The sequence below is a fragment of the Phoca vitulina genome, unplaced genomic scaffold (assembly GCF_004348235.1).
Source record: "Phoca vitulina isolate PV1807 unplaced genomic scaffold, GSC_HSeal_1.0 scaffold63, whole genome shotgun sequence".
In the NCBI taxonomy this organism is placed as follows: domain Eukaryota; kingdom Metazoa; phylum Chordata; class Mammalia; order Carnivora; family Phocidae; genus Phoca; species Phoca vitulina.
The window spans coordinates 2,746,268-2,767,606 of NW_022589766.1; the positions used below are offsets into that span (position 1 = coordinate 2,746,268).

General features: G+C 37.1%; 1 protein-coding gene across 2 annotated transcripts in view; it reads right to left on the reverse strand.

The window, feature by feature from the left end:
- Window positions 1-21,339, reverse strand: part of ATAD2B (ATPase family AAA domain containing 2B) — a 157,698-nt gene that overhangs the window by 76,895 nt on the left and 59,464 nt on the right. For both annotated transcript variants that reach the window (XM_032391456.1, XM_032391455.1), the window contains exons 14-15: window positions 7,797-7,956; window positions 2,513-2,603 (exon numbers count right to left, since the gene is read on the reverse strand). In XM_032391456.1, coding sequence (XP_032247347.1) covers window positions 2,513-2,603; window positions 7,797-7,956 — 251 coding nt within the window. The remainder of the gene's footprint in view (window positions 1-2,512; window positions 2,604-7,796; window positions 7,957-21,339) is intronic.

The window sequence follows — 21,339 nt, forward strand, 5'->3', positions numbered from 1 at the left end:
GAGGTGGGGGAATGGGGTGGCTGGGTGATGGACATTGGGGAAGGTATGTGTTGTGGTGAGCGCTGGGTGTTGTGTAAGACTGATGAATCACAGACCTGTACCCCGAAACAAATAATACATTATATGTTAATTTAAAAAAAAAAAGAAAGAAAGAAAAGCTTTTTTTTTTTTTAGGTAAACTCTACACCGAATGTGGGGCTTGAACTCACAACCCCGAGATCAAGAGTCACATGCTCTACTAAGCCAGCAAGGCACCCCAAGAAAAAGCATTCTTAAATACCACCACTAAAATGGAAATTTGTCTGAAAAACTGAAAATACAAAAAGGTTATAGAATAGACAAGTGTAATACTAAAATTTTATGAAGTTACTGTTTAAGTAAAACATCAAACATAATGAAGGCCCACAAGATAGACTCCTCGTTGATACACTTCCATTGTTTTGGCCTTCTTAAGTGAAAATGAATAGAGGAATATGATTAGATTTGAGATCCTCATAACCTTAAGCTCCTACTATTTGTGTATGTGATCTAGACACCGAAATTATGTGAGGACTACTTTTAAAAATCACCCCTATTAAGCATCCAAACCCTTCCACGTACTTGGGAATTTATTTCAAGGTAAAAGTTACCAAATCCATAACTTCTAACAAGAGGTCAGCTGTCTTTGCAGTTTTTTATCAAGACAACATATTCTTTTTGTTAGGCATAAATTTCACTGAACTGAACATGAACCCATCCATGTTAAAACATATTTGGGATACAGAAAGTGATACGTTCATAATGAATTTAAAATGTATTACTATTTCATTCCTGTTTGAAGACTTGCATCTGACTTTTTGTTTTAATGTGAAACTGGCTTCTTATCTCACTCTCCAGGAAGAAAATGGCATAGATATAAGCATATTTCTAAAACACCACCACCACCCCCAAAAGGCAAGAGAAGTTTTTTAGTCCTATAAGAAATTATGTCTCTAAAATGTTTAAACTTAAGAAACTGACTAAAAGCTAAAATAAATCATTTGGAATAATGAGAAGCTGTGGCCTTTGGAAATGAAAAAGGAAACTAAGATTCTTATATTTAGGATAAAGAATTAGAGTGTAACATTTCAGATGGTAGACAGGGTAATAGCAAGTAATTTTAAAATACCTATTGTTTAGGGAATTTCCAAAGTTATCTGAAGTCTTCTGCTTATTCCAGTTAAGGATCATTCTGTGACAGAGTCACAGAAAAATCTACAAAGTTTTCCCAGTCTGATCAGTTCTCTAATAAAATAATATCATAAAAGTAGGAAATAAAAGGGGTCAAATTTCAAAAAGGGAAAAGACTGGATTTTGTACCAAATACCACCCTCTCCCGTAAAGCAGCACAAGGCTTTGCAAAGGTCAAGCCAAATTTACATGAAATGGGTTTGGTGCATGCTCTCTTATACCAGGCAAAGCTTAAACTGGAGTAGTGCTGGAGAGATTTACGTTTTCTCCTCACCAGAAGATGTCGAGGTCTTTGTGGTTCAAAAGCTGAGGGATGCTGCTTCGGAGATGGAGGTCCCTGTGGATGAAGAGGATAATTCGGATGTAGCTAACTGAATGGACTAATGTTCTATTTAAGTTTTAATATCTGATGGTGGATCCCAATGATTTTTTTAACTAAGTTGTTCTTTCTGGTTTTGGTAACTTTAAAGTTTTCCCAAGTAGACTGTTAATTGTTAGTGAACTTATTTTGGGGATTTTTTCATAATGCTTAAAAAATTCATGTAGAATGATTTTTTAATTTTTTTGTGAGAGAATAAGAGAAAAATAGACAAAAGACAGAAAAAGAATGAAGGAGAAATACCAATGTGTATACTCAGTTGCTTAATACTGTAATCATTTTTATTTCAGACCTAATTAGAGCTAAAACCCTGAATTCCAAAACCCCTGAATTTCATCTCCTATATATGATCATGTATGCACATAAAATACTCTCACTACATCCTTTTAGGACAGTAGTATTCATTCACTCTGTAAGGAGGATCTTCCAGTCTGTGAATAATTTAATATTCAATTGGAAAGTCTTATATTTTGGGAAATACTAGCGGATGCCAGTAAGTATTTTCTTTGAAGACTCCTCTCACTCAACTTCTTTCTAGACCACAGGCATGAAGATGAGCCCATCAGGTAATCTGCAAAGTAAAAGACTACAGTCCTGCCTTCAACATGGACCTTTATCTCTCAAGGTTAAGCTTATTTTTCTTAGTAAAATTCAAAAGGACACACGGCAGTTATATTATGGAAATCCAGCACTCAATGAAAGGCATATTACTACTAGCATTGTTAATAATCAAACACCTAATGGCAGCTAAAATGGTAATTTAGAAGTGTTCAAGTGAAATGTTCAAAATAATTCTTACATTTAACGGCAGAGCCAGTCATCTATTGCACAGAGACATAACTATACTCATTCACATTCCAAACATAAGGAGAGGCTGAGCAGAACAAACAATAGTAATCAAAGAATTCAATTAATAGCACTCACCAACACATTTTTCAGCCAATTCACCTAAAAAAGCATCTGACAATTTTGGATTCCAGTCCCTGGTATGGATTTGTAAAATGTGTTTTCTTGCCTAAGAAGAAAAGTACAAATAAGTAAAATAGCAACAACCTCTCCAATGTATTAGCTGGAACAAACTTATGCACTCACCATACCCCAGAAAACCAACTGTTTATTTTAAAAGAAATTTAAACACCATGGCATCCACATCAACTCTAATTCCCACATACAGTAATATGTAGGAGAGATCATGTCTCTGTTTCACAAACTAAGATATTTAATATTCTGAGAGGTGAAGGAATTGACTAGTGGAACACATGACTAAGTGACTGATCTTGACTGATCTAGGACTAGATTCAAAACTAAGTTTCACTGTTCTACCACATCAGATCATTTTTACCATCTACATACATATGAACAAGAAACTTTAATGTGTTATAACATTTGTAACCTTTTTTATTAATGTAATTAACATATAGTGTTATAGTTTGAGATGTACAATATAATGATTCAGCAATTCCATACATTACTCAGTGCTAACTTCTATTTTTTTTTTTTTTTAAGTAGGCTCTACACCTAACATAGGGTTGAACTCACGACCCTGAGATCAAGAGTTGCATGCTCTACCGAATGAGCCAGTCAGGCACCCCAATAAGTGCTAACTTTTAATAAATCTAGATTTCATAAAACTTTTGGTTCTATCATATGCATGAGTTATTACGACTGACAATGAGCTAAACAAGTAATTTAAAACTTGGAAAAAGTTTTAAGTTGAAAAAGTTTTCAATGAAATAAATATAATGCATATTATCTTATAAGTTAATTGATGCCTTGGCATTTAATAAATAACAAGGTGATATTTCAGTAAATATTAATTTAATTTGTTTTAAAAAATCAAATGTTTGAGCAATTCTACCTTGATTTTTTTTTTTTCAAAATAGCATTCTCTACCTTAAATCTGACTGTATAGCACAATCAAAATTTTAAGTTTGGTTTCAAATTAAATGAAATTTCTTCTTTCACAGTCAAAGAGAAACGGAAGTAGTAAGAATCCATAATCAGCTGACATTACCATCATGAAGAGCCATATCAGACTTTTATTTTCACTTTGGCTTTCTTTCAAGGAAAAAACACTTTGTAAAATTTGAATGCACTCGTACCCTCAACATTGCTACTTGAGCTTTGTAAGACTATGAAAAAGAGGGGAGCCTGGGTGGCTCACCTGAGCAGTCAGCTCTTGATTTTGGCTCAAGTCATCTCTGGGTCCTAGGATCAAGCCTTACATGGGGCTCCACACTCAACAGGGAGTGTGCTTGAGGATTCTTTCTCTCTCTCCTCTTCCTCTTGCCCTTACCCACCCCCATGTGTGCTTCCTCGCACTCTCTCTCTCTAAAATAAATAGATCTTAAAAAAAAAAAAAAGAAAAGAATATGATAAAGCAAATTATACCCAAGATGATAATCTTATTAGCTTGATGAGGAATTCCGGGTCCAGGACCAAAACAAAAAGAACTTCAAAGTCATTGAGATTAACCTTGCTCCAAAGTTGATAAAATCTGGTAACAATAGCTATTGTTCTAATTCCAAGTTCTAAGTTAGGTGTTCAGCTACCAAAAATAAAGCAATGATGTGACACTTATTTTCTTCCAACTTGAAGTACCTGCCTGAATAGATACTAAAAAAGTATAAAATCAAGGTCAAAAAAAAAAAAATCATCCAAGAGCTTGTATTCTCTAGAAGATGACATTAAGAATCTATTTGACCTTCATTAGCAGCACAAGCACCACTTGTAGAAGACCCTTACAGAATTAGAAACACACCAAAAAAAATTCAGGTTGGAAGATGTCTCAAAAAAATCTATTCTGATCCCGTCATTTTACAAAATAAGTAAAGGTTTAGAGGAATGAAATTAATTACTTAAGGTCAAAAGTTATTGTCAGGTCTCTAATACATTTAGTGCCTTACCCTTTCTCTATATAATCAATCAGAGTCTCCCTTCTTTATTGTAAAAACAAGAAAAAGAAAAAGAAATTACTTAAATCAGAAATGCTTCATTATGCATTTTATATGGCATACAAAATAGTAAGTTATATTGCTTCCCCTAATAGAGAGTAGCTTCCTGGGTGCCTGGGTGGCTCAGTCAGTTAAGCGTCTGCCTTCAGTTCGGGTCATGATCCCAGGGTCCTGGGATCGAACCAGGCATCAGGCAATCCGCTCAGCGAGGAGCCTGCTTCTCCCTCTCCTTCTGCCTGCCGCTCCCCCTCCTTGTGCTCACTCCCTCTCTCTGTCAAATAAATAAATAAAATTAAAAAAAAAAAAAGTAGCTTCCTCTACTATTAAGAGTCAGGGACAAATTCAAGTTCCTCATTTTTCAGGATTCATAAATACACACATAACACTTATAATAATCGTAAGTGTTGATGATAATAAAGGAAAAGAAACAAAAGAAATTAAAAAGCATCACTGCCTCAAGAAGGTATGTGCTATTTTGTGCTAATAAGAGTTAACAAAATAAAATTTGGAAGAATCAAGGCTTGCTTTTTTTCCTATACTTTCATTTGGTTAAACAGCAGGAGTCATGATATTCCACTGCCCAAACTACAGGACTAATATGAGACACTGACTTTATCACTTTAAATTAACGTCCCAAACGGATCCTTATCACTGCCTTTAATCCTTCCCTAGATCATTCATTAGGTCTATCTCCTAGCAGACTAGTTCAGTTTCTCTGTCTTCACACTCAGCTTCTCAATCAGACCTTGCTTCCTAAATCACTGAGAAAACTGAAGCAGTCGAAAGAAAAGTTCCAGAGACACTCCACACTAAATTTGTACACCTGTAGGCATTTGTACCCATAATATTCTGTCTTCTCCCTAGTATCACAAACTATCCAATTCCTATCTATACATTATCTATACACTGTACATTATTTTGCATTAAGATACTCTTATACATTGTTAGGACACTAGGATGCCCTAGTATCAAAAACTACCCAATTCCTATCTAAAAGTCATTCTCACCACTCATATAGTAAATTCTATGGCCCCTCCTGCCTATTAAGGACACACTGTGATAATTCTTCGTTCTCAATTTCATCACCAAAATTTCCTTCTCTATTGGCTATTTGTCCCAGCTTAAAAATAACACACTTTCTCTTGCCTCCAAATCCCTCAACATCTATCACCTCAATTCTTTGCTTCCTTTTGCAACAAAACTCTTTGAAAAACTTAATTTCATTCTCTGTCTCCAATTCCTCTCCTCCTGTTCTCTCTTAAACTAACCATACTCCAGTCAAGCATTTTTGCACCCACCACTAAGTCGACTTGCTCCCATCCCATCTCCCATGCTAAAAACAATGGCCAATTTTCTCATCTGACTTAATTTAGCAACATACGACAAAGTTAGTCACACCATCTTCATGATATACTTTCTTCACTTGGCTTCCAGAATCCACTCTCATACTTTTACCTTACTAACTGATCCTTAGGATAGAGGATTTGATAATCGCATTTAATCTTATACTCTCATTACTTTAAATATTATCTAAGGGGAAAAAAAAATAGTCCAAGCCTGTTCCATAGACACAGACCAAGAAAAATGACCTTAGGTTTGAGTCTCAAAGCACAGTTTCCTTGAAATGTAGAAAGTTAAAATTCACATGGAAAACTATGTCAAGATCTGTGCTGTACAATGTAGTAAGCCACTAGCCACATAATGCTATTTTATTTAAATTTTTAAAGAAAATTCAAAATTCAGTTCCTTAGTCACACTAGTTGACATTTCAAGAGCTCAATAGCCACATGTGGTTAGTGGCTACCATGCTGGACATTCTCAATGCACAATACAAATAAGGAATACTTCCATCATTACAGAAAATTCGACTGTCCTAGACCTTGCTTACTGTTAAATCTCTGATTTGTGTGGGCTGCACCTGAATTGGGAGGACTATAACTGGCACACATGACTGAGGGCCACATGACTAGAAGACAACTGGTTAATCGAGATAATGGCTGTCCTGTGCCAAAATGAACACAGGCTGTGTTTCTTAGAACTAAACACATTATCCATGTACACTAGAGCCTAAGAGATGTGCTTGGACCGTAAGATGTCCCAAACAAGACAGCTGATGTTTCCCCATGCTGAAATAGACTCCTCCCACTTCAGCCTTGTCTTCTACAACTAAGCACACTCTACGCATTGATACAGTCCTGAAAGCTACACTTGGGTATTGAAAATGATGCTGCATATGCTAGGTTTTCTATCCCAGGTAAATTCAGTACCAAATTAAAGCCTCTCAGTTAGACAGTCAATCCAAAACTGAGAAAACTAGTAGTGGCTGTGCAGACTGATTTCCAGCTGAAGTATGAACTGCTCTACACAGCAGCACCATTGCCTTCATTTCCCCATACGCTTGTACACTGTCCTGATCACAGCCTTTTACATCTAAGTATGTAAACCAGGCATTTTACACATGGAGATCTAAAATCAAAGCTATATAACAATTACAAATGTGTATGTGTGTATATTATATATCCATAAATAGTATCTTCTTTAGGTTATATTTATATGTTATAAATGTTTTAATTATGCTTATTTGAAATGTTAAATTACATGGGAAACATTGTCAAAGTATCTTCTCTATATACATCTCCCCCTTTCAAACTTGAGTTTCCAGTGAAGAGATAGTCAATGATTAAACTGCTCAAACCAAGAACAACAATAAAGATGTCAAGCAGAATTAGGGGAAAAAACTGTATAAAATATTAAATAACATTTTGCACAATGACTGCAGATTGCCCTGTTTTAATTATACATTCTTAAAAATATACTATAATGAATAACTTTTGCTGCTTTTAATTATGATATCATGGTCATTTCTATGAAAATTTGCATATTGGGTTCTTATTCATAAACTCACTAATACTCTAAAAACATTATTTCTATTGGAACACAGCTCCTTTGGCTAACTAGAGACATATAACCTGCCATCCAAGATAATTACTACAATCTGGCAACTAAAGAAAAGAATAAGTAAGCATCAGTGACCTAATCAAGGGTTTTCCTCTTCCTAAAAGTCATAAATGTTCCAATAGCTGTTAAGAGAAAAAGACTAGATTATTCAAGCATTTTTTTTAGAATTACTAAGATATCCCATAAGCACAAAATTTTTAAAATGAAAATTCATAAAATACTACTCTCAAAGAGAGTTTATGCTTCATAACTGAATCACAAATAAATCTTCATATATTAAAAACAGAAATTTTTACCTTTTGATCAGGCAGGTTGAAAAGGAATTCTCTGTCAAAACGACCCGGCCTCCTAAGAGCAGGATCTATAGAATCAAGTCTGTTTGTAGCACCAATAACAACAATTTCACCCCTATTATCTAATCCATCCATAAGAGCAAGGAGGGTTGACACTATAGAGCTGTAACAAAAGTTTAAGACAAAATTATAAATTAAAAAAAGGAAAGAAAAAATTGTAAAAACTGCTGCTTATACTAAACTTTATCAGTCTTAAATGCTAATAAAATTATGGCATGAATAAATCTTAATGCAAAATAATGTACAGAAATCACTTTTGAAAGTATTCAAACAATACATTAATAGACACCTAAAGCACAGAAACAACAACAAAAGAAATTAAGGACTTCATCAAAATTAATAATTTTGTGCTATCAAGAAAAACGAAAAGGCACCTAAAGAATAGGAGAAAATATTTGCAAATTATATATCTGATAAGGGTCTAGGGTCCAGAATATGCAAAGAACAATTACAACTCAACAATATAAAGAAAATTAACCCAACTTAAAAACAGAAGATTTAATAGACATTTCCCCATAGAAAATATACAAAGGGCCCATCATCAGGGATATACAATCAAAACCAAATGAGGTACCACTTTAAAGGTTTTCTTTTTATTTTTTTTTTATTTTTATTTTTTTTTTTTTTAAGATTTTATTTATTTATTTGACAGAGAGAGCGAGAGTGGGAACACAAGCAGGGCGAGTGGGAGAGGGAGAAGCAGGCTTCCCGCTGAGCAGGGAGCCCGATGTGGGGCTCGATCCCAGGACCCTGGGACCATGACCTGAGCCGAAGGCAGACGCTTAACTGACTGAGCCACCCAGGCGCCCCTAAAGGTTTTCTTTTTAGAGATTTTATTTATTTATTTGACAGAGAGAGAGTACAAGCAGGGGAAGCAGCAGGGAGAGGGAGAAGCAGGCTCCCGCTGAGCAGAGAGCCCAATGTGGGGCTCGATCCCAAGACCCTGGAATCATGACCAAAGCAGAAGGCAAACGCTCAACTGACTGAGCCACCTAGGCGCCCCGAGGTACCACTTTAAACCCACTAGGATAATAGTCAAAAAGACAAATAGTAAGTATTGGCAAGGATGTAGAGAAGTGGGAACATTCACACACTGCTTGATGGGAATGTAAAATGGTATACCTCTTTTGAAAACTGACAGTTCCGTCAACTATTAAACATAGAATTACCATATGATCCAGCAATGTCCATAAAAGACTTGTACACAAATGTTCATAGCAGCTTTATTCACAATAGCCAAGAAGTGGAAGCAATGCAAATGTCCAACAACCGATGAATGGATAAATCAATGAAATATAATTTGTCAATAAAAACAAATGAAGTACTGATAGACGCTATAATATGGATGAACCTTGGAAACACTGGGCTAATTGAAAAAAGCCAGTCAGAAAAGTCCCCATACTGTATGATTCCATTTATATGAAATATCCAATAGGCAAATCTATAGAAACACAATGTTTTTTAGGGCTTGTCTAGGGTTTGAGGGGACTGAAGAGGCGGTTGGAGAGTGATGGGTAAAGGTTAAAAGGTTTCTTTCTTTCCGGGGAGAGGAAAATGTTCTATAATTGATTATGGTGATGGTTACACAACTCTGGAAATACACTGAAAGCCACTGAACAGTTTAAATGACTGAACTGTATGATATATAAATACTATCTCAATAAAACTCTTTTAAAAAAAGAAATATAGGGGTGCCTGGCTGGCTCAGTCAGTAAAGTATGTGACTCTTGATCTCTGGGTTGTGAGTTTGAGCCCCACATTGGGTGTAGAAATTACTAAAAATTAATTAATTATAATTTTTTTTAAAAAAGAACTATAAAAGTCTGTTTTAATAGACAGCAATCTTGGGGGGGGGGCTTTATGTCTGGCAATTTATATGATGTTTAGAGTTCCTATAGAATTACAGTTGCATTATTGTTATACTTTCGGATGATTTCTTTAGAATGGCTACTATTTTAACTAAGTTAAATTCAAAATCATTTTGTGCATATTTTAGTTTTTCAAACTATGACTTAAACATTTCTGAATAAAAATGTTGAATGTCTAATTAACCATAGTTCTAGTAATAAAGGTCTTCCTAGTGTTCTCACTTCTATCCCTTTATTCTTAGTGCTAACACCTGCCTGAAATAACTTTTCCAATATGCTCAATAAGTTAAAGAAATCATTCTCACTCCCAAATAAACTGTTCTAAATGTTTCTCGAAACTATAAATGGAACCAAAATGCTAGAGACCCAGTGTACATGTATAGTGAGGATTTGTTGCTTGTTCTTTCTAATTAAATTAGTGAAAATTAACAATCTAAGTGTCTCACTTCAAATATCAAGGGTACAAAATAAGCATCCTTAAGTGTAAGTTCATATTTAACCTCAAATTTTTCCTTAGTACATTCCAATCACAGATAGGTATTTCAAGTGTTTGTTAAGATTTATCAGCATTTTGGGGGCGCCTGGGTGGCTCAGTCGGTTAAGCATCTAACTCTTGATTTCAGCTCAGGTCATAATCTCAGGCTCATGAAATCAAGCCCCAAGTCAGGCTCTGCACTTAGCAGGGAGTTTGCGTGAGATTCTCTCTCTTCCTGTCCATCTGCCCCTCCCCCACCGTCTCATATAAATACATCTTTAAAAAATGTATTTATCAGCATTTTTAAGTGTTCTCTACAAGGGTTTTCAGAAAACAAAGTCTCAAACGTGGCCAGAAACAGAATTACAACCTAGCTTAGATTCTACCAAAAGTTGCCTTCTTTAGAAAAATCAAATGACCAGTCCCTGGATCAAAATCCTTTAGTAAACCTTATTACGTTCAAAATAAAGTCCAAACTACTTAATACTATATTCGAGGCCTGCTTGCCTACCCTAACCCTTTCTCCTACGTATCTTCTAAAAGCATTTGTATTACCTTCAAATATGGATCTAAATAAAATCAACTGGAATTGTTTTGTATGGTGTGAAGAAGGATCCATCCAGTTTTATTTTTTCACTGGACACCCAATTCTCCCAGCATTATTTATTGAAAAGGTCATCCTTTCCCAACAGTACTGCATTGTCTCTTTTATTATAAATCAAGCATCCATATATGTGTAGATTTATATGTGGCTCTGGACTCTGTTCCATTTGTCTATTAGTCTAGTCCTCCACAACATCAAATTATCTTAACCTTAAGAGGCCTTAAAAATCAGTAGAGCAAATATTCCCACCTTGTCTTCACTATTCTTATTCCTTTTTTTTTTTTAAGATTTTATTTATTTATTTGACAGAGAGAGACACAGCGAGAGAGGGAACACAAGCAAGGGGGAGTGGGAGAGGGAGAAGCAGGCTTCCCGCGGAGCGGAGAGCCCGATATGGGACTCAATCCCAGGACCCTGGGACCATGACCTGAGCCGAAGGCAGTTGCTTAACAACTGAGCCACCCAGGCGCCCCTATTCTTATTCCTTTTTATTTCCATATAAATTAGAGTCATTTTGTCAAATCCTACCCCAAAAAAGTTGAACAGGATTATACTGAATCTATTGATGAATATGGAAGAACAAACAACTTACAAATATCCAGCCTCCCAACTCATGTACACGGTATTTCTCTCCATTTATTTAATCTTTCTTTAATGTTTCTGAATCAAGTTTTATTCTTTTCTCCAAAGATGTACAAGGAACTTAATTTACTCCTAGTATCTTCTTTTCTAAATGAGTTTTTAAATAGTAATTTTACATTTTTATGCAGAAAATTGGTACACAGAAAGGCAAAATTCTCTATAATGATTGGTTTAACCCTGCTAGATGCTCATTACTACATCCAAAAAGTTATCTAGAGACTGCTTTGGAATTTCTACATACATAATTATATCATCTATAAATAATAACGGTATTGTTTATTCCTCTCCATTACACACACCTTATATTGTTTTGTCTTACCAGACTACACTGATTGGGATCTATGTACAGCGTTGATCAGAAGTGTTCATAGCCATGCTTATAACTGTCATACTAAAGTTTTCATCTTTCAACATTGTTTGTAATAGGTTTTTATAGATACCTATATTCCTCATTCTCTGAGTGACCTTATCAAAAACAAATATTAAAGGGAAACCCTCCTACACTGTTGGTGCGAATGCAAGCTGGTGCAGCCACTCAGGAAAACAGTATGGAGGTTCCTCAAAATGTTGAAAATACAGCTACCCTACGACCCAGCAATTGCACTACTGGGTATTTACCCCAAAAATACAAATGTAGTGATCCGAAGGGGCACATGCACCCCAATGTTTATAGTAGCAATGTCCACAATAGACAAACTATGGAAAGAGCCTAGATGTCCATCAGCAGATGAATGGATAAAGAAGATGTGGTGGGTATATATACAAGGGAATATTATGCAGCCATCAAAAAAATGAAATCTTGCCATTTGCAACGACGTGGATGGAACTAGAGGGTATCATGCTAAGTGAAATAAGTCAATCAGAGAAAGACAACTGTCATATGATCTCGCTGTTATGTGGAATTTGAGAAACAAGGCAGAGGATCATAGGGGAAGAGAGGAAAAAATGAAATGGGACGAAACCAGAGAGGGAGACAAACCATAAGAGACTATCTCAGGAAACAAACTGAGGGTTGCTGGAGTGGAGGGGAGTGGGAGGGATGGGGTGGTCACAGACACTGGGGAGGGTATGTGCTATGGTGAGCACTGTGAATTTTATAAGACTGATGAATCACATACCTGTACCCCTGAAACAAACAATACATTATATGTTAATTTTAAAAAAGTTATAACAATAAAAAAATATTAAATTTCATCCATTTCTTCCACATCTATTGAGATGATTATATGATTTTCCATTAACATAATAATATGATAAATTTACCTTAATTGATTTCTCTCATATTAATCAAACCTTGTATATGTGAAATACAATCAATTTGATCATGATGTACTATCCTTTTTATATCTTCCTGGAAGTCACATGTTACTAGTTTGTTTAGGAGTTTTATATCCACATTCACAACTGAAACTGGATTCCAATTAACTTCGTCATACCGTTCTGAACAAGTTCTTTTTAAGTCTTTTGAAGATAAACTTGATATAAAAGACACAACATATTTAAAGTATACAATGGAGTAAGTTTTGAAGTGTGTATACACCTGTGAAACTACCATCACTATCAAAATAAGTAACATATCCAACACGCTCTTCCTCACATCCCTTTGTTTTTTTTGTTTTTTTTAAAAGATTTTATTTATTTATTTGAGAGAGAGAGAATGAGAGACAGAGAGCATGAGAGGGAGGAGGGTCAGAGGGAGAAGCAGACTCCCTGCTGAGCAGGGAGCCCGACTCGGGACTCAATCCCGGGACTCCAGGATCAATCCATCCCTACTGCTCCTCCTTCACCTCTTCCAATCCCCAGCAACTGCTGATCTATGCTCTGTCACTACAGATTAGCTTGCATTCTCTAAAATTTTTATGTATGGGATCATACAGTAAGTACTTTTTTTTTCTGGATTCTTTCATTCAGGATAATTATTTTGAGATTTACCGCACTGTTGGTTTACTAAGAGCCTGTTCCTTTTTATGGCTAAGCAATATTCCATTATATGGATATACCACAATTTGTTTATTGATTCACATGTTGATGGCCCTTTGGATTGTTCCCAATTTGGGACTATTACAAAGAAAGCTATGAAGATTCATATACAAGTCATGGTTTTTTCTTAAAAGTTTTATACATTAACCTCTTAAGTTCAGGCCTTTATCCTCCTAACCTTTAACATTTAAAGAATCTGATACATCACATTTTGCATTCCTAATACCACTTACCAATGTCTTCTTTTTCTCATGACCAAACATGCCAAAGGTTTGTTAATTTTATTACTTTTTTTTTCAAAGAAGCAACTTTTTGATTTCTTGATATCTATATATCTTTCCTTGCAGTTCATATATTGTTTGCAATTTTTTGTTTACTAGTAACACAGAATTAAAATTAAAATAGTTTTTTTCTTTTAAGATTTTATTTATTTATTTGACAGAGAGAGACACAGCGAGAGAGGGAACACAAGCAGGGGGAGTGGGAGAGGAGAAGCAGGCTTCCTGCGGAGCAGGGAGGTCGATGCGGGGCTCGATCCCAGGACCCTGGGATCATGACCTGAGCTGAAGGCAGACAATTCACGAGTGAGCCACCTAGGCGCCCGAAATTAAAATAGTTCTTAACATCAAATAAAATTCTCTGCTTGTATCTTTTTGTTATTTGTTTCATGAATTTTGTTTATCACTAAGCCTTGGAAATCAGTCATGATTTAAGCCAGGATATACGATCAAATTTCGTAAATCCTGTGTATGTTTGGAAACAGTGTTCATCCTATATTTATCTTATGTAAGTATACCCACTAGATCATAAATTAATCTAAATAAAACAATATATCGGGCATTAATTTATTTTTTTGTTCATTTGTTCTTTTAATTACTGAGAGGCATATAATATCTCTCCACATGATTTATCAGTTTGACTCTGCAGTTTTATCACTTTTTGTTTTATACAATTTGAAACACAAAATCTAAATTTTTATAGCTTCTAATAAATTGAAGCTTTTATGGGGTGCCTGGGTGGATCAGTGGGTTAAGCATCTGCCTTTGGCTCAGGTCATGATCCCAATGTCCTGGGATCAAGCCCTGCATGGGGCTCCCTGCTAGTGGAGAGTCTGCTTCTCGCTCTGCCCCTCCCCCTGCTCGTGTGTTCTCTCTAATAAATAAATAAAACCCTTAAGAAAAATTGAAGCTTTTATCATTATAAGTTGGTCTTCTATATATGTATAATAATGCTTTCTGCCTCACAGTCTATCTTGTCTAATACTAATACAGCAGTATTCCGTTAGTATTTACTTGGCATATTTTCATGCCATTTTATGAATGACTATAATGGACATTTTACTTTTTTTTTTTTGAAGATTTTATTTATTTATTAGACAGAGAGAGAGAGACAGTGAGAGAGGGAACACAAGCAGGGGGCGTGGGACAGGGAGAAGCAGGCTTCCCACTAAGCAAGGAGCCCGATGCGGGGCTCGATCCCAGGACCCTGGGGTCATGACCTGAGCCGAAGGCAGACGCTTAACAACTGAGCCACCCAGGCGCCCCTATTATGGACATTTTATATGAACAAAATAGTATGGGGCACCTGGATGGCTCAGTCAATTAAGCATCTGACCTTTAATTTTGGCTCCTGATCTCAGGGCCATGAGATCGAACCCCATGTCTGCTTGGGATTCTCTCTCCCCCTCTCCTTTTGCCCCTCTCCCCAATTCATGCACTCATTCTAAATAAATAAAATCTTTTTAAAATAAATAAATAATAAGATAAATAAAATAAAATAGTATAACATGTGTATGAATTACTTCACTTAGCATTAAGCCTTTGAGGTTCATTCATGTTACATGTACCAGTACAAGGTAAACCCATAAAGCATGTGTCAGAATTTTATTCCTTTTTAAGGCTGAATTGTATGGATATAACACATTCTGTTTATCCATTCAGCAGATGATGGACATATGGATTATTCCCATGTTTTGGCTATTATGAATAACACTGCTATGAATATTTGTAACTAAGGTTTTGCATGTCTTTTCCCCACCATTTTACTTGGAATCTTTCTATATCCTTATATGTAGTGAGTCTCTTATAAACAAAGTGCCATAGTATTTTATTTTTCCCCAGTTTGACAATCTTTGTCTGTTAAAAAGAACATTTAGGGGGAGCCTGGGTGGCTCAGTCAGTTAAGCCTCTGACTCAGTTTCGGCTCAGGTCACCATCTGATGGGTGGTGGGATGGAGCCCCGCGTCGGACTCTGCTGGAAGATTCTCTCCCTCAGCCCCTCCCCCCCACGCACTCTCTCTCTTTCTCTCTAAAATAAATAAATAAATATTTAAATCTTTAAAAAAAAAAAAAGAACATTTGGTCTGGGGCATCTGGGTGGCTCAGTCGGTTAAATGGCAGACTCTTGATGTCTGCTCAGGTCATGATCTCGGCTCTGGTCATGATCTCAGGGTCCTGGGATCAAGCCCCGAGTTGGGCTCCATGCTCAGCAGGGAGTCTGCTTGAGGATTCTCTCTCTCCTTCCTCTCCCTTGGCTCCCCCCACCCACATGCGTTCTCTCTCTCTCTCTCTTTAAAATAAATAAATCTTGGGCGCCTGGGTGGCTCAGTTGGTTGGGCGACTGCCTTCAGCTCAGGTCATGATCCTGGAGTCCCTGGATCGAGTCCCGCATCGGGCTCCCTGCTCAGCGGGGAGCCCGCTTCTCCCTCTAACCCTCCCCCCTCTCATGTACTCTCTCTTTCTCTCTCTCATTCTCACTCTCTCAAATAAATAAATCTTTAAAAAAAATAAATAAATAAAATAAATAAATCTTTTAAAAAAACAAATAAAGAACATTTAGTCCCTTTAACATTTCATGTCATTTTTTATGTATTTGGGTTTAAATCTACAATTATATTTGTACTGTTTCTCCCACTGGTTCTATGATTCTGCTCCTCTTCTTGACTGCATTTCAATTTTTTTAATTATTCTATTCCTCCCCCCAACCACCAACTAACATTTTAGAAATTACAATATATTTCTGTTAGTAATTATTCTAGAAATTAAAACCTGCATACTTGGTACTCAAAGGTTCCCCTTCTAAGTTTGATGGATGAAGACCCTGCCAGATAACCCCTTGCTTTGCTTCAGAAAGTAACTATAAGGGGCACCTGGGTGGCTCAGTCGTTAAGCGTCTGCCTTTAGCTCAGGTCATGATCCCCGAGCCCCGCACTGGGCTCCCTGCTCCATGGGAAGTCTGCTTCTCCCTCTCACACTCCCCCTGCTTGTGTTCCCTCTCTCTCACTGTGTCTCTCCCTAATAAATAAATAAAATCTTAAAAAAAAAAAAAAAGAAAAGAACTATGAAACCTGTACATAATAATACATAAGCACTGAAGGAACTGGTGAATAAACAGAGACATATAGACTTTGTTGGAAATTCATGGTCATCTGCAGAAAAGGAGAACATATAGAAAGCAAGGTCCCCTCTGGCTTTCAGCATGGGGCTAAGTACAGTGAGGTAGGTAAGGAAGATTATGTTAAGGGAAACCCCTTAACTTTCCAGCCTGAGAGTTCAGAAAAGAGACGACTGACTATTAATACTAAAGAATCCACAAGGGCAAGAGCCAGTGAAGACATCCCCAAACTCTATCTACTCACATCAATGAACAACCCCTAACAACAAAGACACAGAGCAAAGAACGCAGCTAAAGATAAAAGATTTGAAAGGAGACCAAAGCTGCCAGCCAGGAAACAGTCTGTAGTTCAAGCCTAAAGCAGAAAATTATCTGTAAAACATAGGAAATACTATTCATAAAAGAAAAATAATGAAATCCAGAGCCTTCACAAACTAACATTAATAAATCCAGGATGCAATCCAAAATTACCCAACAAATGAAGTAACCAAAACAATAGAACATATTTTCAGTAGAAAAGAAAATCAAGCAAGCCTAACAGTGAGATGAAACCAGATGTTGAAGCTAACATCAGAGGGTTTTTTTTTAAAGATTTATTTATTTATTTTAGAGAGAGCACGTGAGCGTGGCGGGGAGGGGGGCAGAGGGAGAGGGAGACAAAGTCCCAAGCAAACTCCTCACTGAGCATGGAACCTGATGTGGAGCTCTATCTCATGACCCTCAGATCACGACCCAAGCCAAAACCAAGAGTCAGACGCTTAACCAACTGTGTCACCCAGGCGCCCCTAACACAAGAGGATTTTATTTTATTTTTTTAAAGATTTTATTTATTTATTTGACAGAGAGAGACACAGCGAGAGAGGGAACACAAGCAGGAGGAGTGGGAGAGGGAGAAGCAGGCTTCCCGCGGAGCAGGGAGCCTGATGTGGGGCTCCTTCCCAGGACCCTGGGATCATGACCTGAGCCGAAGGCAGACGCTTAACGACTGAGCCACCCAAGCGCCCAACACAAGAGGATTTTAAAGCAACTATTATTAACCTTGATGAAGTAAAACAAAATGTTTAAATGCATGAAAATCACATTGGAAAATATAAATAATGAAAAAGAATCAAGGAGTGCCTGGGTGGCTCAGTCAGTTAAGCGTCTGACTCTTGATTTCGGCTCAGGTCATGATCTCAGGGTTATGACACTGAGACCCACATTGGGCTCCCTACGCAGTGTGGAGTCTGCTTAAGATTCTCTCCCTCTGCCCCTCCCCTCCATGCTTGCACACGCATGCGCACGCACTTTGCGTGCCCTCTCTCTAAAAAAGAAAAAAAAATCAAATGTAAGTTCTACAACCCAAAAACAATTTCTGAAATAAAAAAATGTGTGGGCTGGACCAAACAGCAAAATGGACATGACAAAGTAAAAAGTAAGGACTGACCAAAGATAGATGAAAGTATTATCCAAGATGAAGAGAGAAAAAGATTGAAAAAAGACAAATTTGCAGATAGATGATAAACACAGATCAGAATAAACACAAAGCCCATACTGAGACATGTCACAGCTAAGCTGTTAAAAACCAAAGCTACAGGGGCACCTGGGTGGCTCAGCTGGTTAAGCAACCAACTCTTGACCTCAGGGTTGTGAGTTTGAGCCCCACATTGGGCTCCACCTAGGCATGGAACCCACTGAAAACCAACAACAACAAAACCACAAAGCTATACAGCAAATATTCAAAGCAGCAGGCGAAAAACCACATATTATAAAGCATGGGAACAATGACCCAATTGATGACTTTCTACCTCTAGGCTGCAATGCAGGGGACACAGAATCCTGGTGGGAATCAGCTGACTCACTGAGTGGAAGAGACAGAGCTAAGATTCCGAGGACACCAACAGGACTTAAGAGTTCATCAGGAAGAGCACCAGAGAAGAGAGCACTGCACAGAGAGAACTTAGGAAATACCCACAGGGCCCCTCAAGACTTCAGCTAAACATTGCATGCATGTGAGGAAATTTATCACAGCTTAGGGGAAAAAACACACAGAAGGAAGAGAAGTAACAGTATTTTACACTCACAAAGAACCAGGAATATTGCCATTTCCCACAAGCCAGACGGGTAAACCTCATGATTCACAGGTCACTGCAAGTAATACACAGAAGGACCCTCCTTCATTAGTGGGGAATAATTTGCTACACTGAACACTACTCCAGATCCACATAACAAACATTAAAAGCAAGATTCAAAAGAATCAAATTGTTTTCGGGGCGCCTGGGTGGCTCAGTCATTGGGCGTCTGCCTTCGGCTCGGGTCATGATCCCAGGGTTCTGGGATCGAGCCCCATGTCGGGCTCCCTGCTCAGCGGGAAGCCTGCTTCTCCCTCTCCCTCTGCCCCTGCTTGTGTTCCCTCTCTCGATATCTCTCTCTCTGTCAAATAAATAAATAAAATATTAAAAAAAAAAAAAGAATCAAATTGTTTTCAAGTAAATTAACTGTGCCCCCCAAAAAACTCGAAAATATTTATTCATAATATCCTACTAGAACTCAACAAGGCAAAATTTATAATATCTGGCATCCAATAAAATTGCCAAGTACACAAAGAAGAATATATATATTATCTAATAAGAAAAATAAATCAAATAAAATAAATCAAATAAAATCAACGCCAAACTAAGATATTACAATTAGCAGATAAAGACATTAAAGTAGGGTGCCTGGGTGGTTCAGTTGGTTAAGCGTCTGCTTTCGGCTCAGGTCATGATCCCAGGAGTCCTGCATCGGTCTCCTTGCTCAGCAGGGTGCCTGCTTCTCCCTCTGCCCCTCTCCCTCCCTTGTGCTCTCTCTCTCTCAAAAATAAATAAATAAAATCGTTAAAAATAAATAAATAAATAAAGACATTAAAGTAGTAATTATAACTATATTCCATATGTTGAGAAGTTTCTTGTATTTTTCTTATATTTTTATATAGAAGATACAAAACAAACCCACATAGAATTTATAGAGATCAAAATAAAAATCTGTAAGACAAAAAATATAATGAACCAGATTAAGAATAGACTAGACACTGAAAATTAGTTGACTAACAGGGCAAAGCAATTTCCCAAAATGAAACATTGAAGAGCTGGCTTAAAGCAAAATTAGGGGTGCCTGGCTGCCTCAGTTGGTAGAGTATGTGACTCCTGATCTCGGGGTTGAGTTTGAGCCCCACACTGTCTGTGGAGATTACTTAAAAAAATAAAATCTTTGGGCGCCTGGGTGGCTCAGTTGGTTAAGCGACTGCCTTCGGCTCAGGTCATGATCCTGGAGTCTCCGGATCGAGTCCCGCATCGGGCTCCCTGCTCAGCAGGGAGTCTGCTTCTCCCTCTGACCCTCCCCCCTCTCATGTGCTCTCTCTCGCTCTCTCATTCTCTCTCTCAAATAAATAAATAAAAAATCTTAAAAAAAAAAAATCTTTAAAAAGAGAAAAAAGCACAATTAACTTATCATCAGTGAATTGTGAGACAGGACCAAGCAACTTTTAAGTGTAACTGGAGTCCCACAAGGACAGGAGAGACAGTAACAAGGGAGACAGAGAAATATTTTAAGAAATAATGGCCAAGGGGCGCCTGGGTGGCTCAGTCGGTTAGGCGTCTGCCTTCGCCTCAGGTCATGATCCCAGGGTCCTGGGATCAAGCCCCCTGTTGGGCTCCCTGCTCAGTGGGGAGCCTGCTTCTCCCTCTCCCTCTGCCTGCTGCGCCCCCTGCGTGTGCTCGCTCGCTCCCTGTGTCAAATAAATAAAATCTTTAAAAAAAAGAAAAGAAAAAGAAATAATGGCCAAAAATGTTACGACTATGAAGAAAACTAGAAGCTCACAGATTTAAGCAGCTCAAATTCAAGAATGAGAAAAAAAATGGAGAAAACTCTACCAAGGAATATCATTAAATAAATTGCACAAAACCACCATTAAAGCAGAAAACAAATATTAAAAGCAGTCAAAAGAAAAAGACACATTATTACAAAGAGGACAACAGAAGTCCTTACTGAAACAATGTAAGGGAGAAGTGGACCAACGTCTTTAAGTACTGAAAGGAAAAAAAGTGTAAAACTCGAATTTTATACCTAGAGAAAATATTCTTCAAAAATATAGGCTTTTTCTCAAAAAGTTAAGCATAAAAGTACTATACAGCCCAGCAAATCAACTCCTAGGTATCTACCCAAAAGATATGAAAATATATGTGCACACAAAGATTTGCACATGCATGTTCACAGCAGCATTATTCATAATACCCCAAATTGGAAACAACCTAAATACATATCCAATGTGTGCCTTATCCAAACAGTGGATACTATTCATCAATAAAAAAGGAAAAAACAGTGACACATGCTAAATCATACTCACTGAAAGAAACCAGATACAAGAGACTATATACTGTATGATTCCATTTAGATGAAATGTTTTCAGAAAAGGCTGGTTGGCTAGGGTGAAGAACGAGGATTTACTACAAATGGACATACTGGATCTTACAGAGGGAAGAAAAATGTTCTAAAATTGCTTTATTT